Source organism: Dipodomys merriami, unplaced genomic scaffold, assembly GCF_024711535.1.
Source record: "Dipodomys merriami isolate MVZ:Mamm:240054 unplaced genomic scaffold, mDipMer1.0.p SCAF_6, whole genome shotgun sequence".
In the NCBI taxonomy this organism is placed as follows: Eukaryota; Metazoa; Chordata; class Mammalia; order Rodentia; family Heteromyidae; genus Dipodomys; species Dipodomys merriami.
This window is the reverse complement of record NW_027206179.1, coordinates 10962754-10980876: the sequence shown is the minus strand read 5'-3', so window position 1 is coordinate 10980876 and position 18123 is coordinate 10962754. Positions and strand designations below refer to the sequence as shown.

General features: G+C 60.8%; 2 protein-coding genes across 3 annotated transcripts; both read right to left on the bottom strand.

The window, feature by feature from the left end:
* Positions 1–2081: 2081 nt before the first annotated feature.
* Positions 2082–3000, bottom strand: LOC138813929 (mitochondrial import inner membrane translocase subunit Tim13). Its single transcript, XM_070002525.1, has 3 exons — positions 2805–3000; positions 2663–2731; positions 2082–2518 (listed from the first exon to the last, which is right to left on the bottom strand). Exons 1-3 carry the CDS (start codon positions 2922–2924, stop codon positions 2420–2422), a joined length of 288 nt encoding a protein of 95 aa, XP_069858626.1. The 5' UTR covers positions 2925–3000; the 3' UTR covers positions 2082–2419.
* Positions 3001–3254: 254 nt separating this feature from the next.
* On the bottom strand, positions 3255–16954 carry LOC138813910 (lamin-B2). 2 transcript variants are annotated; one of them, XM_070002499.1, is made up of 12 exons: positions 16634–16954; positions 13062–13198; positions 10303–10459; positions 10069–10194; positions 7515–7685; positions 7269–7394; positions 6963–7183; positions 6499–6784; positions 6308–6415; positions 5920–6039; positions 5685–5795; positions 3255–5305 (listed from the first exon to the last, which is right to left on the bottom strand). In XM_070002499.1, the coding sequence occupies exons 1-12, from the start codon at positions 16904–16906 to the stop codon at positions 5264–5266; spliced, it is 1878 nt and encodes a 625-aa protein (XP_069858600.1). In that variant the 5' UTR covers positions 16907–16954; the 3' UTR covers positions 3255–5263. The 2 variants fall into 2 exon arrangements, with proteins under 2 accessions (XP_069858600.1, XP_069858601.1); XM_070002500.1 differs by lacking the exons at positions 10069–10194; positions 10303–10459; positions 13062–13198; positions 16634–16954 and adding an exon at positions 9444–9684.
* Positions 16955–18123: the final 1169 nt, after the last annotated feature.

Genomic DNA, 18123 nt, shown 5'->3' with positions numbered 1-18123 from the left:
GGGGTCTCCAAAGAGCCCATCCAAATCAAACCAGACCCCACTGTCTACTGTGTAGGATTTCTTTTTGTTTGTTTGTTTTTGCCAGTCATGGGGCCTGAACTCTGGGCCTGGGTGCTGTCCCTCAGCTCTTCAGCTCAAGGCTAGCGCTCTACCACTTGAGCCACAGCGCCACTTCTGGCTTTTTCTGCTTATGTGGTGCTGAGAAATCGAACCCAGGGCCTCATGCATGCAAGGCAAACACTCTACCACTGAGCCACCTTCCCAGCCCTGTGTAGGATTTCTTTACCTCAGCTCTCCTCCAGTCCTTGATCCTCTTCCTGGAGGGCCGGGACCACAGAGAGGCGGCCGCTCAAGTTCATGGGGCACCCTACATCCTACCAGCCATCAAACCCAGGCTGGTCTCAATCTCAAGCTGCCACCACCACCAGGGCCCTGCCCTGCCTGTGGGAAAGAGGGACACTGGAAACAGGATTGTCCCACGTGAGACCCTTCCACCCTCAAAAAAGACCCCTCAAATTCAACAGCCCCGGGGCTGGGAAGGTGGCTCAGTGGTAGAGTGACTTGCCTTGCATACATGAGGCCCTAGGTTCGATTCCTCAGCACCACATAAGCAGAAAAAGCCAGAAGTGGTGCTGTGGCTCAAGTGGTAGAGCACTAGCCTTGAGCTGAAGAGCTGAGGGATAGCACCCAGGCCCAGAGTTCAGGCCCCACAACTGACCAAGAAAATAATAATCAACAGTCCCATAACCCCCAGATGGCACTGACATTGCATCCCAGTGCACAGGCCTGGCACCACCAGGGCTAGCCACCCAACCACACCTTCCACCTCAACTGCTCCCTGTCCCTACAGAACCAAAATGCCACTTCCTCAGCTTGTCCTCATGCCAAATTCCAGGGCTTACAGGGACACACACTGACAAGACTAGAAGGGCATGATCACACCCTGCTTTAACTGGTCAGGGCCTTCTTCCCGCAGGTCTACGCTTACATACAGGTGCTTGCCCACTCAGGGTCCCAGCGTCTGTCTGTACTCTGGTTTATGTTTCCCACATCTCGGCTTTCCAGGCAACCAGGCCCTTGACAGATAGCTCCAACTTCTTCCATGGCTGGATCCGAGGTCAGCGCAGCCTTTCTCTCCAACTGAATCAGAAACACTTTCAGCTGTCTCCAGAGCATGTTTACCTTGGTCACCTCCTCCCAGAGGCACATTAATTCCAGGGGCAGCTGAGGTGCCCCAAACTCCAAAGCCTTGGAGCTCCCCAAGGTCAAAGCCTATCCCCAGCAAGGGGAAGGAGTTTGTGTTCCAGTAGGAGAAGCTGCTGCTTTTAGGACCACAGAGTCCCAGACACAGCAAGATGACCCCAAAACACAAGCCTCCCACTCAGGGAAGCAGCAGCTCATTTCTGGGCTCCCTGGTCAGCTTGTCTTGGGGGCTCTCCACTTATGCTGCTGTTAATAGTATTTAGCCCCTGACACAAAATCTTTCTTCCCAAAGTTCTGAGTCCTTGTTACCAGCAGCGTCTGAAAAAATGCAGACAGTACTCTCTTTAGAGATTACTAGCAACCGTCCCTAGAGTAACCCATCCTACAGCCCCACCCTGGACAACAACCCTGCTCTGGCTAGCAGCCACTACTCCTTCCTGCCGACATGTCCTCCTCTCAACAAGTAAGAAAGAACAAAAGAACCATTAGTTGCCCTGCCACGGTTGGCATTTTGCTTTGCCCCAGCCACCAGCCTGAGGACCTCCCGCCTCCACCCGGGGCCACCCAAGATACATCCCCAGTAATCCCAACTGTCAACACTCCTCAACCACCCTTCCAGTACTTCCTACCAACCCATAATACCCCCATAAAGTGACAGGAGGCTTTCCCTAGCCTTTTCAGTCTAATAAGTAGCAGCTTCCATGAGATGAAAACCAGGGTGGGGGTGGGGCGAATGATGGGAATCTCATCTCCAAGGCGTCCTGTTCCCATGGTCCACAAGCCCCCACACACGCCTGGGACCCACTCCAGGCAAGGGATCCAGGGACACAGAGTAATCGCTCCCCACCGTCACTCAGGAGGAAAAATACACAAGGGTGTCTCAGCCGCTCTTCGGTTAATTTATTGGTCCACTCTCAGGTGGTCACCTCAACAAGTCCAAACCAGGGCTCTCTCCTGGGCCCAGGCCACACGGCTGAATGACCCGGGCACATCGGGCACCACGCTGCCGGATCCCAGGCAAGCAGGTGGTGTCGCTGGGTTCCCACGCTTTGGGAAGCCACAGGGGTTGCCAGAGTTACGCTGCGCTCGCCGCGGGGCCGCGGGGCCGGCTGTCCCGCAGGCATCTCCCCACCCCAGCCCCGCGTCAGGCCACAGGCAGCACGAAGGCGCGGCTGACCCCCGCCCCGCGGGGCCGGCGCCGGGGCCGGGCTCCTGGTCACATGTTGGCTCGTTCCCGCTGCAGCCTCGAGTTGTAGGCGCGGGACACGGTGTTCCAGGCGTCCATGTAGCGGTCCATACACATGGCGATGCACTTCTGAGGGCGGGAGGAGCCACGCAGCGGTGAGAGCCTGCGCGCCCGCCCGCCCGCGCCTCGCCGCCCGGGCGCCCCGCCGTCGGCGCACGCGCGAACCCCCGCGGGGGTCCCGACCCCACGGCCAGCCCCACGCCGGCCTCCTACCTGCTCCGAGTTGTCCAGGGAGCCCCCCGGCTTCCCGATGCACTTCCGGAAGCACTTGTCGGTCATCCTCTGTGGGCACGAGTGAGACTCAGCCCGGACGCCCGCCCCCGCGGGGAACCCCCGGCCCCGGCGCGCCCCGCACCTGCAGCAGCTCCTGCGCGTTGGCCACGGCGATCTGCACCTTCACCTGCTCCATGATGAGCCCCGGGTCCAGCTTACCGCCGCCGGAGCCCCCGAAGTCCGAGCCAAAGCCACTCTCCATGGCTCCGCAGTCCACTGGGCCGCCGCCGCACGCGCTGACCCGCAGCCGCCGGAAGCCAGGCCGCCCGTGGCACCACGGGAAACTATGTTGGAACTACAACTCCCACAAGCCCTTCGCGCAGCCCCGTCGAAGGCCCAGGAGCAAGGATTCCCGGGAAATAATCTAAACTACAATTCCCAGAAGGCTCTATGGTAAGCATTTCCCGTCCCCCATCTTCCTGCGCAGGCGCGCCACGTGACGGGGGGGAGAGGGGGGGTTGTGATTACGTGATGGCGCGCCTCGCTGGGGCCTAGGCTTCCCGGGGCGCCGCGATCCACTCGGAGACAGCCGTCAGAATCAAAAGTGTTTATTGGTGTTGTACAAAAGTTTCCAGTCATAAAACGTATATTACAAGTCATTGGAGGAAAGGAAAAACACCACACGTTTGGCATGCATCTCAAAAGTAAAACCTCCGAACGTAACGAGCCCCTCGGCACCCCGGAGGCGCGGGCCGCTCCCGCGTCCTGCCTGGAGCAAAGCTGAGCGCCCCAGGCCCAGCGCGCTCCAGCCGCGCCCCCCGCAGCGGCTGCCCCCGACCTTACAAGCCCTGGGAAGGAGTTCCCACTGCCAGCCAAGCAGTGACAGCAGGCGCGTCCGCACACCCCAGACCCCGAGTCCAGCGCCGATGCTCAAACCCACGGGAGGACGCGGTGACGAGCATCGCTAAGGCATGAGGGCGCCGGTCAGATCCACGGGTCCGTGCGGTCCTGCTGCGAAGGTGGGGAGGGGAGGCGGGGCCTGCAGGGCCACCAGGTCAGGCCGTGATGGTGCAGGAGGCCAAAGTGAGCTGGCTGCTTCCCCGGCCCAGGCCTCCACCAGAAACTAACTGGGAAAGATACATACATGGTCCTTTGCTGGAAAAGGTAATCCACAGCCCAGAGAAGTGTGGCCAGGGAAGAATTCCAGGCCTTCTGGAAGGGAAGGCCAGGTGTACTCTAGGGCTAGTGATTGGTGGCAGTAGCTGGTGCGTTCCCTGCTCAGGCCTGGCCGATTGACAGATTCTGGCCACAGCAGCGCCTAGGAACAGCCACAGTGAGGCAGGGAGGTCCCACCGTCTGTGGCGACAGCTGCTCTGTAAACAGGACGAGTGTTTACAGACTCTGGGGACAGCATGACCTCTGGCTCAGTAAGACTAGCTGCACTTTCTGAAGGAAATGTCATGGGGGGGGGGGGCTCAGAGCTGGTCAACACAGGAGCCCCACTTCCCTGTGCCACCCCTGGAAGGATGGTTGGCTTCTTGTGGCCTGAGCCACTGGAGCAGGGGTCTTGGCAACCTGTGTACTGACCAATGTAAAAAAATAAATATCCATTAAAAAAATAACTTCTGTGTCTGTGTGGGAGGGGAAACAGTATTGGAGAGGGTTGCCAGGTGCCAGAACCATTTGAAGGATGGCGGCTATCAGCGTGTGACTTAGGAGGGTCACTGCAGTGCAAGTCACAGATAAAGCCACAAAGCAGACACATTCAGTGTACGTGAGGGGCCCTCTATAGCACCAGCTCTGCAGGTTAGCATCCACCCAGCGCGTGCTCAACTGCCCTCAGACTCCTGGCCTTGGCTCCTGAGCTCAGCAAACCACTTTGACCTTTTCCCTTTTTTGCGCACTGGTGATGGCTTAGAAAGGGGGCACCCCTCTCCCAGGCTTCCTCCTCTTGCGTTCTTCTTCCTCAGGTTTAGGAAGGACAGTGGATGCCTTAGATCTAGAAGCCACCCTCCGGTCTCCTGCCCATGCCACCTCTGGCAGGAATGTCACAACTTTCAGGTCCAGGGCAGTCAGGACCCAGGGCTGGCCGCTCCTACTTGTCACCCAATTCTGGGTGCAAGGATGGTACCCCAGTGTCAGATGTAGGGCCACCGAATAGTAACAAACTGGTACCCCACCCCACCCCACCCCCTGCCTGGCTAGAACCTGGATTCTGAGTTTTGTTTTTAAGATTTAAAAAATAATACCCACATCTACCAAATCCCAACTAGTTTCCCACTATCCACCTCAAGACCCAAGGGGCCCCACCTGCTGCTCCCAGCTGACGCCCGCCCTCCACACACAGGCAGTGAGGCCGGGGGGGGGGGGGCTCCTGCAGCACCCCACTGGCCCTGCCTTGGTGGATGGGAGGGACAAGTCTCCTGGACAGTGGACAGTGGGGACGTAGGGCTCGAGGGACACAGGAAGCACAGCAGAGCCAGCGCCACCTTCTGGCAGTTTGCTTAGAAATTGTCTAGAAATGTACCAAGGACTAAGGGAAGCCAACCATAAAAAAATACTCTTCAGTAGCTCTGGGAAGGCCGAGGGCTGCCGAGCAGCTCACATGACGTAGCAGCCCCTGGATGTGGTCCTCGGGTCCCCCTGTGAGGAATGGAGGGTGCCTGTCAGTGGGGGCAGTGAGTCCACACAGGGAGGCGACACCCCTGCCCAGGTGACACCCCTTTTCTAGAGCTTTCCATATTCCATCACCCTATCTGTGTGAACTGGACTATCTCTGTCCCCAGAGCCATTCTGACTGGCCAGCACCTCAGCCTGCAGAAGCATGGGGAGTGTCTGGGGGGGTACACTCTGCTCTGCCAAGGCCCACCTCTTGGGAACCCCCAGGCCAGCCCTTCTGTCACAGAACCCACCACCCGGGGGCTCACAAAAGCTCCCAGTTGAGAAGTCAGGGGGCTCCTCAGGTGTTCTGCTGGGGCCCCAAGAACAGCATGTGTGTGTCTACGTGGGGTGCAGTTCCTACCTGCTGGTGGAACAGGTCCTCCTCTCCGAACTCCGCTTCCACCTCCTCCTCGCCGTTCTCATTCTCCCTGGCCACGGAGGAGGACTGCTTCACAGCTCGCACAGCTACCTCCTGGGAACACGAGCCCAGCCAGGCCAGGAGCGCCATCAGAGCTAGCGCCCAGCCAGGCCCCGCCACCGCACACCTGTCTCCAGCGGCCCCACGCTGCCTGAGGGGGCTCCCGGCGCACACGCACCTCTCCGTCAGAGTTGACCAGGATGGTTCGGAAGCTCTCACCGGAGCCCCAGCTGTTCTGGCTCTTCCACACCAGCGTCGATGGGGGGCTATGGGCCACCCCTGCACCGGCTGCCCACACCTAGAGGACCAAGCACCCCATCAGTTATCTCTGGTCCTGGGGTTAGAATTAAGAATGCAGCCCTTCCAGATGACCACGCAGGGTCTGAGGTGCAGAGCCCTCTGCAGAAAGACTCTATAATCGGGGGCTGGGCCACACGGGAAGTCCCTTGGATTCCAGGCCCCTAACTGGGACACTCCTTGAGCCCTGCTACTCCGATGGCCAGGGGACGGGGGGCTGGCGCCTTCCCCAGGCTCCTGGGAGGCACGGACACAGTGCTGCTACGTACCGTGACGGTCTGGCCAGCCCGCAGGACGTACTTGGGGGTGAACTTGTAGGCAATCTCATCGCCCTCGAGGACCTGCCTCTTGATCCTCCAATTCCCTAGGGACTGGTCCTGGGGACGCAGACACGTGTGAGACCCACAGCCAGCGGCGCGGTGACACCTGAGTACCACCCCGGCCTGGCCCACTCACTCACCTTGTCCGAGTTGTTCTTGAGCTGCACGAACCTGCCCTCCAGGTCCACCTCCTCAATGCTCACGCTGCCCACGGCGGAGGCCTGCTGGGCCAAGCGGAAGCTGCCGCTGCTGCTGCTGCTGCCTGAGCCGATGCCGCTGGAGGCGCTGCCCGGGGACTCCTCCACCTCCAGCCGCCGGCGCTTGCTGCGGCCCGACCGGCCCACCACGGACGCGCTGCTGCTGCTGCTGCTCGACGTGGCCCGCGAGATGGTGACCCGGGAGGACGGGCTGGGGGACAGCTTCAGCCTGGCTCCGTGGGGAGGCAGGGGTGGCCACAGCTGAGCCGGCTCCGTTGCTCCGCTCCCTCCTGCACCCCGTTCCCACCCTCTCCCACCCCCGCTAAGCCTAGCCAGCTCTTCTGGCCACTTTCCCCCGGCACCTGGCTTCTTGTCCCCACCCCCCACCCCCACCCCCTGCCCCTCACCTCTCCTCCTCGCCCTCCAGCAGCTTGCGGTAGGCGTTGATCTCCATGTCCAGTGCCAGCTTCACGTCCAGCAGCTCCTGGTACTCGGCTAGCTGCTGCTGCATCACGTCCCGCATCTCCGTCATCTCCTGCTCCTTGGCATCCAGCATCTTGCGGAACTTATCACGCTCGCTGGCCAGGGAGCTCTCCAGCTCCCGGATGCGGTCCTCGGCTGCGCTGGCCTGCAGACAGCAGCCCGGTCAGCAGGGGAGACCCGGACCCCGGGGCGCTCGGGGCCGCGCGTGCGTGGGCAGCGCAGGGCCTCACCTGCTTCTGCAGGCTCGAGAGCTGGTAGCTGAGGGACTCCACGCGCATGCGCGCCTCCTGGAGCTCCTCCCGTGCGGCGCTGGCCGCCTTGTCGTTCTGGTCCGAGCTCAGCTTGGCGTTGTCCAGCTGCGGGGGGAGGAAGGGGGGGGGGTGTAGGAGGTGAGGGATGAGGGGCATGGGGGCGAGGGGGGGCAGCAGGAGGTGAGGGATGGGGGCACAGGGAGTGTGGGGTCCCCGTGGCCGCACCTTGGCCTGGTAGGTCTGCTCCAGCTCCTGGCGGTAAAGCTGCACTTGCTGGTCGTGCTGGCCGCGCAGCTCCTCGAGCGCCCGGGCCAGCTTGGAGTCGAACTCCTGCTGCCGCCCGCTGTCCACCTCCACCAGGCGTCGCTCATGCCGCCGCCGCGTCTCTCGCACCTCCTGGCAGGGTAGGGTGGCCGCCGCACACCAGTGAGCCCCAGCCTCGATCTCCCGGGGGGGCCCCACCTCTGGTCACCCACCCCGGGGCACTGCACAGCACCACATGGCCGTACAGAGAGCCGGGCGCCAGCTCAGTGAGGACGGCAGACTCCAGGCCCCCGGGCTTGCAAGTCCCCAGGTCTCTGCCCTGGTGGGGGCCCAGAGCTGGAAGCAGACACAATGTTCCGGTACAAACAGAAACCATGCACAACTTGTGCAGACCCTACAAGCTGTAGCACCCTGAGGTGCGAGCTTGCGCCTGTAATTCTGGCTACTCAGGAGACTGGATGTGAGGATTGAGGTTCGAAGCCAGCCCACGCAGAGAAATCTCTGACTTTTTTTTTCTTTTTTTGTCAGTTGTGGGGCTTGAACTCAGGGTCTGGGCGCTGTCCCTCAGATCTTCCTCAAGGCGACCGCCCAACCACTTGAGCCACAGCACCACTTCCAGCTTTTTTTCTGCTTATGTGGTGCTGAGGAATTGAACCCAGGGCCTCATGCATGCGAGGCAAGTGCTCTACCACTGAGCCACCTTCCCAGCCCCGTCCCTCAGCTCTTTAGCTCAAGGTGAGCGCTCCACCACTTGAGCCACAGCACCACTTCCAGTTTTCTGGTGGTTTATTGGAGATAAGAGTCTCACAGAGGGCTGGGAAGGTGGCTCAGTGGTAGAGCGCTTGCCTTGCATGCCTGAGGCCCTGGGTTCGATTCCTCAGCACCACATAAGCAAAAAGAAAAAAGCCAGAAGTGGTACTGTGGCTCAAGTGGTAGAGCGCTAGCCTTGAGCTGAAGAGCTGAGGGACAGCGCCCAGGCCCAGAGTTCAGGCCCCACGACCGGACCAAAAAAAAAGTCTCACAGAGCCGGGTGCCAGTGGCTCACACCTGTAATCCTAGCTACTCAGGAGGTTCAAAGCCAGCCTGGGCAGGAAAGTCAATGAGACTCTTATCTCCAATAAACCACTAGAAAACCAGAAGTGGCACTGTGGCTCGAGTGGTAGAGCACTCGCCTTGTGCTAAAGAGTGCAGGGATAGTGCCCAGGCTCAGAGTTCAAGCCCCACAACCAACCAAAGGAAAAAAAAGAGTCTCACAGAAGTCCAGGCTGGATTTGAACCATGATCCTAGATCTCAGCCACTGGAGTAGCTAGGATTACAGACGTGAGCCACCAGAAGCTGACCTGTGAGACTCTTATATCCAATTAGCCAACAAAAAAAAACTGAAGTGGAGCTGTGGCTCAAGTGGTAGAGCTCCAGCCTTGAGTGAAAAAGCAAGGCCAGAGCATAAAGCCAGGAGTTCAAGCCTAGCACTGGCACACACAAAAAAGCACAAAACAAAAAGATGTATTACCAGGCTGAGTGTGTAGTTCACACATATTGAGACTCTGGTTCTGCTCCAGTAGCTCCCCCTCCACACAGGTAGTGAGAGTTCACCCCCAGAGCTCAAGGTGGTGGTCCAACAGAGGTGACAGAGGCCCAGGCCACCCGGGTAGCCAGGGACAGGAGGTGGGGTGCAGTGTGAACACAGCCCTGCTCCACTGGCGGGAAGATCCGCCCCTTGCCACCCGATCATGGAGCACAGAAGTGTCTGTCTACTGTCTACCTTCTATCTACGTACATCCATGCATCCGTCCGCCCATCCATCTCTCCCTCCCTGCCTTGTCCCCAGGGGCGGGCAGACATCGTCGGCTCCAGTGGAGGCTGAGGCTGGCCAGGCTGAGCGCTGTTACCTTCAGAGAGCTGCGATGGGCAGCTCTGTGCAGCACAGCCTGTACCAACTTTCTCTGAGGGCTCCTCATGGGGCCCCGCTTCTGAGGGGCCCCCAAAGCCCTTCTCAGGACTCCCCTCCTCACAGAGATCCTCAGGGGCTTCTCCACCTGCCCCTTCCTAGGCATGCGACCCCTCATGGTGGCTGGCGCCGCGGCCGGGCCTGGCGAGCCCTGGACGCTGCTCCTCAGCTGCACAGGCATCCTCCCCCGCAGCGTGCCAGGCCGCGTCCACGGCGCTGAGCAGGGTTCTGGCCTGGCCTATGACAGCACAGCCAGGCTCTGTGATGCGTGTGGCCAGCCACACGGCACGGCCATGGCAGGGAGCTGGAGAGGCGGGGGCAGGGCTGGGGGGCTGTGCAGGTGTCTAAGGGGACACCTGGTAGGCTGAACACTGTCCCTGTCAAAGGCCAGTCCACACCCTGACCCCAAGCCTGACGGGCTGCGTGCACACAGATCTTCACAGGTTTCAAGAGATGTCCTGGGCTACTCAGGTGGCCCATGACCCATGAGACAAGGGTCTCTACCTGGACACCCAGAAGCGGCAGGAGGTCATAGGAAGAAGCCCCCAGTGCCAAGCACCCCTCACCTCCTCAAACACGCTCTTGCGAAAGTCCAGCTCCTCCTGCAGGCTCTGGCAGCGGTTCTCCAGGTCCACGCGCATCAGCGTCTCTTTCTCCAGCTGCTTTTTGGCCACTGCGTGACCATCCTCGGCCTGAGAGACACACAGAGCTGAGGGGATGATCTGAGCGCACACTCCGCCGGGCCAGCCCTCAGGTCCCCAGGCCCTCCCCTGGAGGCCGCCTGGCTCCACCAGGCCCACCTTGGCCAGCTGCGCCCGCAGCTCCGCCACGTCGCTCTCCAGGCTGCGCTTGTCACTGAGGGCGGCGGCCAGCTCGGCCTCGCTGCGGTGGAACTGAGACTCCAGGTCCTTCACGCGGCCCTGGGCCACCGTGAGCTCTCCTTCCCTCTTCTTGGCGCTGGAAGTCAAGCAGCGAAGTTAAGACAGGAGAATGTGCAGTTACCTGGTCATCAAGAAGTGTTTGGGCAGTGTCCAGAGGGTCACCTCGGAGCTCATCAGATCACTAGGGCCTGTTCCATGATGTACCCCAGGACAACAGTTGCACATGGCAACCTGGAGCAGGAGCTCTGCCAGCCCCTCCCCCGTGAGGGCTGGGACAGGGAACTACACGTCATTGATTAAAGTTACAGAGGAAAACTGTCTTTGGAAAGAGCGCCTTGTTTGTAACTGAGCAGGCTCACCCAGCAGTTCTATAAGTCAGACAACCCAAGCACAGTCTTTTCTTTTTTTCTTGGTCAGACATGGAGCTTGAACTCTGGGCCTAGGCGCTATCCCTCAGCTCTTCAGCTCAAGGCAAACGCTCTACCACTTGAGCCACAGCGCCACTTCTGGTTTTCTGGTGGTTCATTGGAGAGAAGAGTCTTATGGACTTTCCTGCCCGGGCTGGCTTTGAACTGTGGTCCTCAGATTTCAGCCTCCTGAGTAGCTAGGATTATAGGCGTGAGCCACCAATGCCTGGCCCCCAAGCATAGTCCTCAACATGAACACTGAGAACGTGGGGTTTTGGCTCTTGGATTCTGATCTTGTGCCCTGGTCTGCCCTTGGGCCTGCGCACAGGGTACTGCTGGCCTCCACGCTCCACACCGCAAGCACCACAGTCCTGACAGGCTCCATGGTGAGCATGGTGCAGGCTCCGTACCCAGAGCTCAGACTGTACATAGCTACAGGGCTGCACACCTCAAGTCCCTGGGGTGGACTTCTGGGGGACACCGGAGCCATCCAACCACACAGGCAAGGCCCTGGGACGTGACCTGTGCCCTCACAACAGTTCCTGAGCATACACGGACAGACCAGGGCCGTGGGCAGCAGGAAAGGAAGGTGGGCCGGAGGTGCCAGCTGGGAGGTGGTACTGCAGACCTGCAGACCGGCCTGGGCCGAGCATGCAGAGCATGCCCAGTGATGCAAAGGTCCTGGGTGAGGTGTGCCCAGCACTGAGGAGACCTCGGGGGCCAGAGTGGGACTGGCAAAGGAAGGAGAGGCTGGATCCTAACTTTAAATGGCAGGGCACCATGTGGCGAGTGTGGCTGAGGCTCAAGCACCTATCTTTAAGCAGACACATAAAGCAGACCCACCATGGAGTGCCAGCAGAGATTTCCTGAAACCCCAGGGAACGCTTAGACCTGGAGTCATCAGCTGGAAGAGGGTCCTGAAGGATGTTATGCTATATAAAGGGACACCTGGGCTGGGAAGGTGGCTCAGTGGTAGAGTGCTTGCCTAGCATGCATGAAACCCTGGGTTCCATATCTCAGTACCACATAAATAGAAAAAGCCGGAAGTGGTGCGGTGGCTCAAGTGGTAGAGTGCTAGCCTTGAGCTGAAGAGCTGAGGGACAGCGCCCAGGCCTTAGTTCAAGCCGTAAACCAAACAAGAAAAGGACAGCCAGGCATTGGTGGCTCATGCCTATAATCCTAGCTACTCCAGAGGCTGAGATCTGATAATCACGGTTCAAAGTCAGCCTGGGCAGAAAAGTCCATGAGACTCTGATTTCCAATAAACCACCAGAAAACTGGAAGTGGCGCTGTGACTCAAGTAGAGCACTCACCTTGAGCTGAAGGACCAGCTCTGAAGGCCCAGAGTTCAAGTCCCATGACTGACAAAAAAAATGGGGGGGGGTGTAGGGGGGAGGGGACATCTGGCAAGGTTTGCTGCTCTCAACTGTTTAAGGTAAGAACCAGGGCAGGGCTGGGGGCAGCTCAGTGAGCACCTAGATGCCATGTGCAAGACCTGGCTTCCACGCCCAACACGGCCAAGAGTACAAACAGCTGTGGGAGATCCAGTGAAGTGGACACTCCTGGTCCGTGTGGCCCATCCCCATGCTCTCCTTCACTAGTCCCGTGAATACCCTGAGCCACAGCCACACACCTACCCAGGAATTGTGGGGGGAGGTGGCAGCCTGGGCTGGGCTGGGCAGCGAGCGCCACATGGGAGCCTGAGGTCTGATCCCCCAATTCCTGGCACCTGGACCCCCAGTATGAATGCTCAAATAGTCCCTGAGAGCCCGGAGCTCTGGGTGGGTGGCGCAGGACCTGGGCGGCCTGGAGGGCGACATCTCCCAGCACAGGGAAGGCCTGTGGAGGGGGCCTCCCCTCGAACATGTGTGGGGCTCTGGACACTGCTGGAAATGAGGACCTAGCACCAGGCTGAATTCCAATGTGAGCAAGACTAGCTACCTGTCCAACACCAGGTGGCCAGGGCACTTGGCCTAGAAAGGCCTTTTGACCCGCCCACTGAAAGGGGCGTCTCCCTGCAAGGAGCCCACCCCAAGGGGTCATCACAGAGAGTAGTGGGAAGAGACTACACAATACTCAGGTCAAACCCAACCCAGAGCTTAATCCCATTACAGAACAAGGCCACGCCCACAGGGTCTCACCACTGTGGGTCCCACTGCTGTCCCAGTAAGCGTGCCTCCGCACCCCCCTTCTCCCAGGGAGCCCCACAGGCACCCGCGGCTTCTGTCCCACCGGAGGCTGCCCAGGCTGGGCCTCCCCGTGGCCACCTACCTCTTGTCGGCCTCCTCCAGCTCGGCTCTCGCTTTGCCGATCTCGATCTGCAGGCGGGCGCGCTCGCGGGCCGTCTCGTCCAGCACCCGCCGGGCATCGGCCAACTCTGACTCGTACAGCGCCTTGATGCCGCTCACCTGGGGAGGCAGCCCCGCATGAAGGCCCCGGGAGACCCCAGCCCCGTGACAGGCGCTCACGGGGAGCTCCCAGGTGGCACGTGTGTCCCCAGATGGGGCCTGGGGGCCCACTGCCCAGCCCCAGTTCAGAACCACTTCCAATCTCTCAAAGTGGGGGGGGGGGCTTATGATGGTAACTCAGCGTGTACAGGACCCCACGCTGCCATCCCGAGACCAACGCCCGCACCAGTCTCTGCTTCCCTCTCTCAGGTGGTTCGAGAGGTCTCCTGACCCCTTCAGGCCAAGCTCCACCCACTGGCACGTGGCAGCCGTGGATCAGGAGCCCCCACGTCCAACAGGGTCCCAGCAGCAAGGCTAGGGAGGGAGGGGAGATGGGCCAGGGGGAGGGGAGGATGGGGAGACAAGTTGTTGGGGGGAGGAAGACAGGCAGGGAGGGGGAGGGACAAGGACCAGTTCTCCTGGATGGGGAAAGCCTCTTCCCGAGCCAAGTTCATCGCCAGCTGGCATTAGAGCCAGGCATCCACTCCACATGGTCCCTACTGTCGGGACCACAGCTGCCACCTGCCGGGCTCCCGGCGTGCCACTTGTCCCTGCCTTGGCCACACACAGCAGCTGGGAGGACTGGGATTTCCCACTGTCCTTGGCACCCATCCCTCATCTCCTCACACCCAGGGCTACGTGCTAATGTGTTTAGACACAAGTGCAGCAAACCCCGGCGGAGCCCCCGCTGCCACAAGTGTGTGTGTGGGGGGGGGGGGGGGCTGGGCGCTCACCCGGCACAAGTGCCACCCTGGCACAGCCACAGGGCTCGCGGCCCAGGGCACCTCTGAAGAGCACCAAGAGTCCACCTGCCCAGCATGCACACCCCTGACAACAGAGAACCATCTAGAAAAAGTGTCTACGGAAGGGGGTGGTCACTCCATGTGCTCCACCAACACTGTGATGCCACAGGCCAGGGACAGGATGAGCTAGACACCCCACAATGTGGGGGATCCTCCACTGATGGGACAGCCAGACAGAGGGATCCAGAGACAGGGGAGTGGACTGCCCTCCTGAGGCTGAGAATGGGTGATGGAACATTCCAGAACTGGCCAGCCTAGACCACACTACAGCACTGAACTGCAGGTCCACTGGGTGGGAGCTCAAGGTCCGTCCTGCCCATGGGCGGCCACTACCCCGTGCCCACGGGCCAGAAGAGGCTGCCAAGGACCTGGCACTTAGGGCAACACCACGCAGGCTTGCTGGGACTCAGGGGTGTCCTGCATGTAGAATATGGGGTTCAGGCTGAAATGTGGGGCTCACCTGGAGCAACAGGGCCCTAAAGACCAGCCGAGTCTCCCTGTATCTTGGGTCACTGTCCCTGTGGGCAGGGCAAGTTCAGGCCCCTCACCTCTTGTCACCCCATGTCATAAATGGGGAAGAGGCTGAGGCCTCCTACTGACCACCATGGGAAGGGAGAGGAGGGGCACTGACAGGGATCCAGGGCAGGGTGACAAAACAGCCCCTTCCCTCTGGGTCTTGGATCCTCTTCCCCCAATGACGAGTGGACAGGGCTGCAGGAAACAGAAGACCCTGGGGGAAGCGTTCTGCCCCTTGAGCCACAGCGGCACTTCTGGATTTCTGGTGGTTTTTTGTAGATAAGTCTCATGGAAGTCTGGGCTGGATTTGAACCGTGATTTTCAGACCTCAGACACCTGAGTACTAGGATGACAGGCGTGAGGGTCTTAATAAGCCACCCCAGACACCACCAAAGCACAAACAGGTGAACAGGCCAAGAGAGCAGGGCTTCTCGCACACTAAGCCAGTCCAACACCCCAAAAGCACCCCCACAGGACAGGAGGCCAGTTAAGACCCCAATCTGAAGCTACTCAGTCTGACAGACAGCAACCAGCCTGGTGACTGAGGTGCCCCCAGGCAGGCAGGCAGCCATGGGGACAACTCTTCCATCATGAGGCAGAGAACAAAACAGAGGCTCAAAATCCACGTGGCCAACCAGACACCCACAGCTCACACCTGTGATCCTAGCTACTTGGTAGGCTGAGATCTGAGGATCTCAGTTCGAAGCCAGCCCTAGCAGGAAAAGTCCATGGGACTCTAGTCTCCAATGGAGCCATGGCTCAAGTGGTAGAGGACTAGCCTTGAGCAAAAAAGCTGAGGGATGGCACCCAGACCCTGAGTTCAAGCCCAGGACTGGCACAAAAAGTAGTGACATGAAAACACACTCGTGGTATCCTCCTCCCTGCCCCAAAAGCCTAGCTGTGTGTGGTGGCAGCAGGTACTCAGTCTCAGGCAGGCGGCCCACTCACTCCAGCCCTGGGGTCCTTCCAGGGTTGCCAAAACCCCTAGTGACACCCTGGACTTATCCATGTAAGTAGGGGGACCCCCTTCCTCTGGAGACCCACCATTGGACTGGGCGGGGTTCTGTGAGAAAGCAAAGAGCCACTCCTGGGTCAGGACCACAGCCAGGGGTCTGTCCCAAGGACCCCTGGGCAACACACACACACACACACTCCTACACCTATGATGGGGTGCAGAGCTTCCTTATCCCTAATTAAGTCTTCCAGTATCCCTGAAACCCAAAGGTGCCATTGGATCCAAGATCTTCACCCATCCCTTACTTCACATTTTTCTTGGGGTGGAGTCGGATAGACCAACAAGTCCCAGGCCCAACTGAGGGCCCCAGATCTCCAGGAGATCCCAAGGCATCAGAACCCCTCTTCAGACACTCAGACCCCAAAAGCCTTGAGAACCAAGATCACGTGACACCCCAGAGCCCCTCCCCAAAGACTTTAACACCCCTCACCAAGTTGCCAACCACATGCCTAACCCGTTAGGGGTGGGGTAGTCCACTCAGGCTCACACCCCCTAATAGGGGGGAGGCCCCCCCAAACCTAGCAGGGATAAAACACACCACCCCACACTGTAGTTCCCAAGGCAGAGTGACCCCAAATTCCCTGCACCTTTTCCTCGGATCATCCAGGTCATTCCCTGGGGGAACTCCCCAGGAAGCCCCCACCCCTTTCCTCCTCGGTCGTCCATACTCAGGGCTCCCCACCCCCCAAGACAGCCTTGGCCCTCCCCCGGGGTTGGGCGAGGAGCACCTGGCTGGCACCTGTCCCTCGGGACCCCTGTGGAAGCGTCACCCCGAGGTTCCCTGGAATCTCAGGGAGGAGGTCCCTCAGGACACTCTTTTCAGGGACCCTCCCCCCCAAAAAAACACCCTTGTACACCCCCCCCCCCGGCCCCGTTAGGGGGCAAGACCTTTCTGAACCCTCTGCCCAGGGGTTTCCGCGATCTCCGGGAATCTGCAGTTCGGGTCTCCGGAAATCGGCGGGGGGGGGGGGCGCCGGGGGCGGGGCTTTGCCCGTTCCTCCCTCCCCCGGGGGTCCCGGGCGGCCCCGCCCCCCGCCCCCCCTCTGCCCCCCCCCCGCGTACCTCGCGCGTGGTCACCTCCTCCTTCTCCGAGATCTTGAGCAGCAGCCGGTCGTTCTCCAGCTCGAGGGCGCGGACGCGGTCGATGTAGACGGCCAGGCGGTCGTTGAGCTCCCGCAGCTCTTCCTTCTCCTGCAGTCGCGACAGGCGCGTGGGCGACAGCGGCGTGGCGGCCCCGCCCGCGCGGCCGGGCAGCGGGGAGGCCATGGCGGCGGCGGCGGCGGCGGCTCGCGACCCGCGCGGCTCCCGACGGCGACCCGGGCTCGGCGCGCTCATTCAATCCGCGCCGCGAAAGATGGCGCCGCCGTCACTGGCCGCCGCCGTCGCTGCTGGTCCCGCCGCCTCGCCTCGCCTCGCCTGCTCGCTCGCGCGCGCGCGCCCGCGCGGGGCACGCCGGGGGAAAGAGCGGAAAGAACGCTGGGAATTGTAGTTGGGGCGCCGTCGCCGCGAGGCACGCTGGGACTTGTAGTTTCCGGCTCGTTCTTGCGGTGGGGAGTTGGGAAGGATCCCGCCGCGGCTGATTGACAACTGTTCCTGCAAAGGATGTCAGGGGCGGGGAAGCAGCGCAAGTGGGAGCATCCGTGCAATGAAATTTGAAAAACACAGCACCGGGAGCCGGCAACTCACGCCTGTCATCCTGGCTACTTCAGGATCAAGGTTCGAAGCCAGCCGGGCAGGAAAGTCCGTGATACCCTTTATCACACACACACGGAAAGCTCAGGGACAGCGCCCCGTCCCCGAGTTCAAGCCCAAGTACAGGCACCAAAAAGAATGCATCCCCACCGCCTCCATCATTCCCGGCAGGCCGCGCCCGCCCCAGGCCTGCCTGCGGCCCCCGGGCCTTTGCCCATCCTTCCTTCTGCCAGGCCCGCGGTTCCCTTGGCACCGCTCCGGTCCTGGATCTGTCCCGCCGTCTCCGGGCCGCAGAAGGCGGGCGTCGGCTCCCCGCCTGCGCTTTTTGTTTTCCTTTTCCCGGGCACTGGGAGTCCCCACCCCTCCCCCCCAACGCCGCTGTAGACTGGACTCCAAGTCCCAGAGCCCCCCGCGCTGCCCTGGTGGGGGCCGAGCTCCCCCCCCGCCCAGATTTACAAACGGGATGCGGGGGTGGGGGGCGGGTCCGGCGACTTTCAAAATTTTGGCGCTGACGATGACCCCCAAGGGTCGGATCTCGGGGTTCTGGGGAATCAACTTCACATGGCGGGGGCAGGGGGGAGAGACTCGGGGTGGACCCGGTTCCTGGGCGGGGGAAACTGAGGCACGGAGCCCCCCCCCCCCGGTCTGGACGAGGTGGAGGCGGGACGCGAGCGCGGGAAGAGGGTGGACACGCGCTATCTGCTTTGGGGGCACGGAGTGCTGACCTCTGACCCCCAGGCCGCCCCTTCCCGCTCCCTCCGCGCCCCCGGCGCCTCCGTCCCACCCGGGACTGGATTTTGGCGCCAGATTTTCAAAAACAAATAAATAAAACGCAACGGCCGCGCCGGCCCGGATCGCGG

Excerpts from the sequence above, each read along its gene's own strand:
- LOC138813929 (XM_070002525.1), bottom strand. The coding sequence starts at position 2,924 with ATGGAGAGTGGCTTTGGCTCGGACTTCGGGGGCTCCGGCGGCGGTAAG. Across the intron at positions 2,732-2,804 it reads ACGCGCAGGAGCTGCTGCAG|AGGATGACCGACAAGTGCTT; the intron begins GTGCGGGGCGCG and ends TCGTGCCCACAG. Across the intron at positions 2,519-2,662 it reads CCCTGGACAACTCGGAGCAG|AAGTGCATCGCCATGTGTAT; the intron begins GTAGGAGGCCGG and ends TCCCGCCCTCAG.
- LOC138813910 (XM_070002499.1), bottom strand. The coding sequence starts at position 16,906 with ATGAGCGCGCCGAGCCCGGGTCGCCGTCGGGAGCCGCGCGGGTCGCGA. Across the intron at positions 13,199-16,633 it reads AGGAGGTGACCACGCGCGAG|GTGAGCGGCATCAAGGCGCT; the intron begins GTACGCGGGGGG and ends CTGCCTCCCCAG. Across the intron at positions 6,785-6,962 it reads CTGGAGGGCGAGGAGGAGAG|GCTGAAGCTGTCCCCCAGCC; the intron begins GTGAGGGGCAGG and ends CCACGGAGCCAG.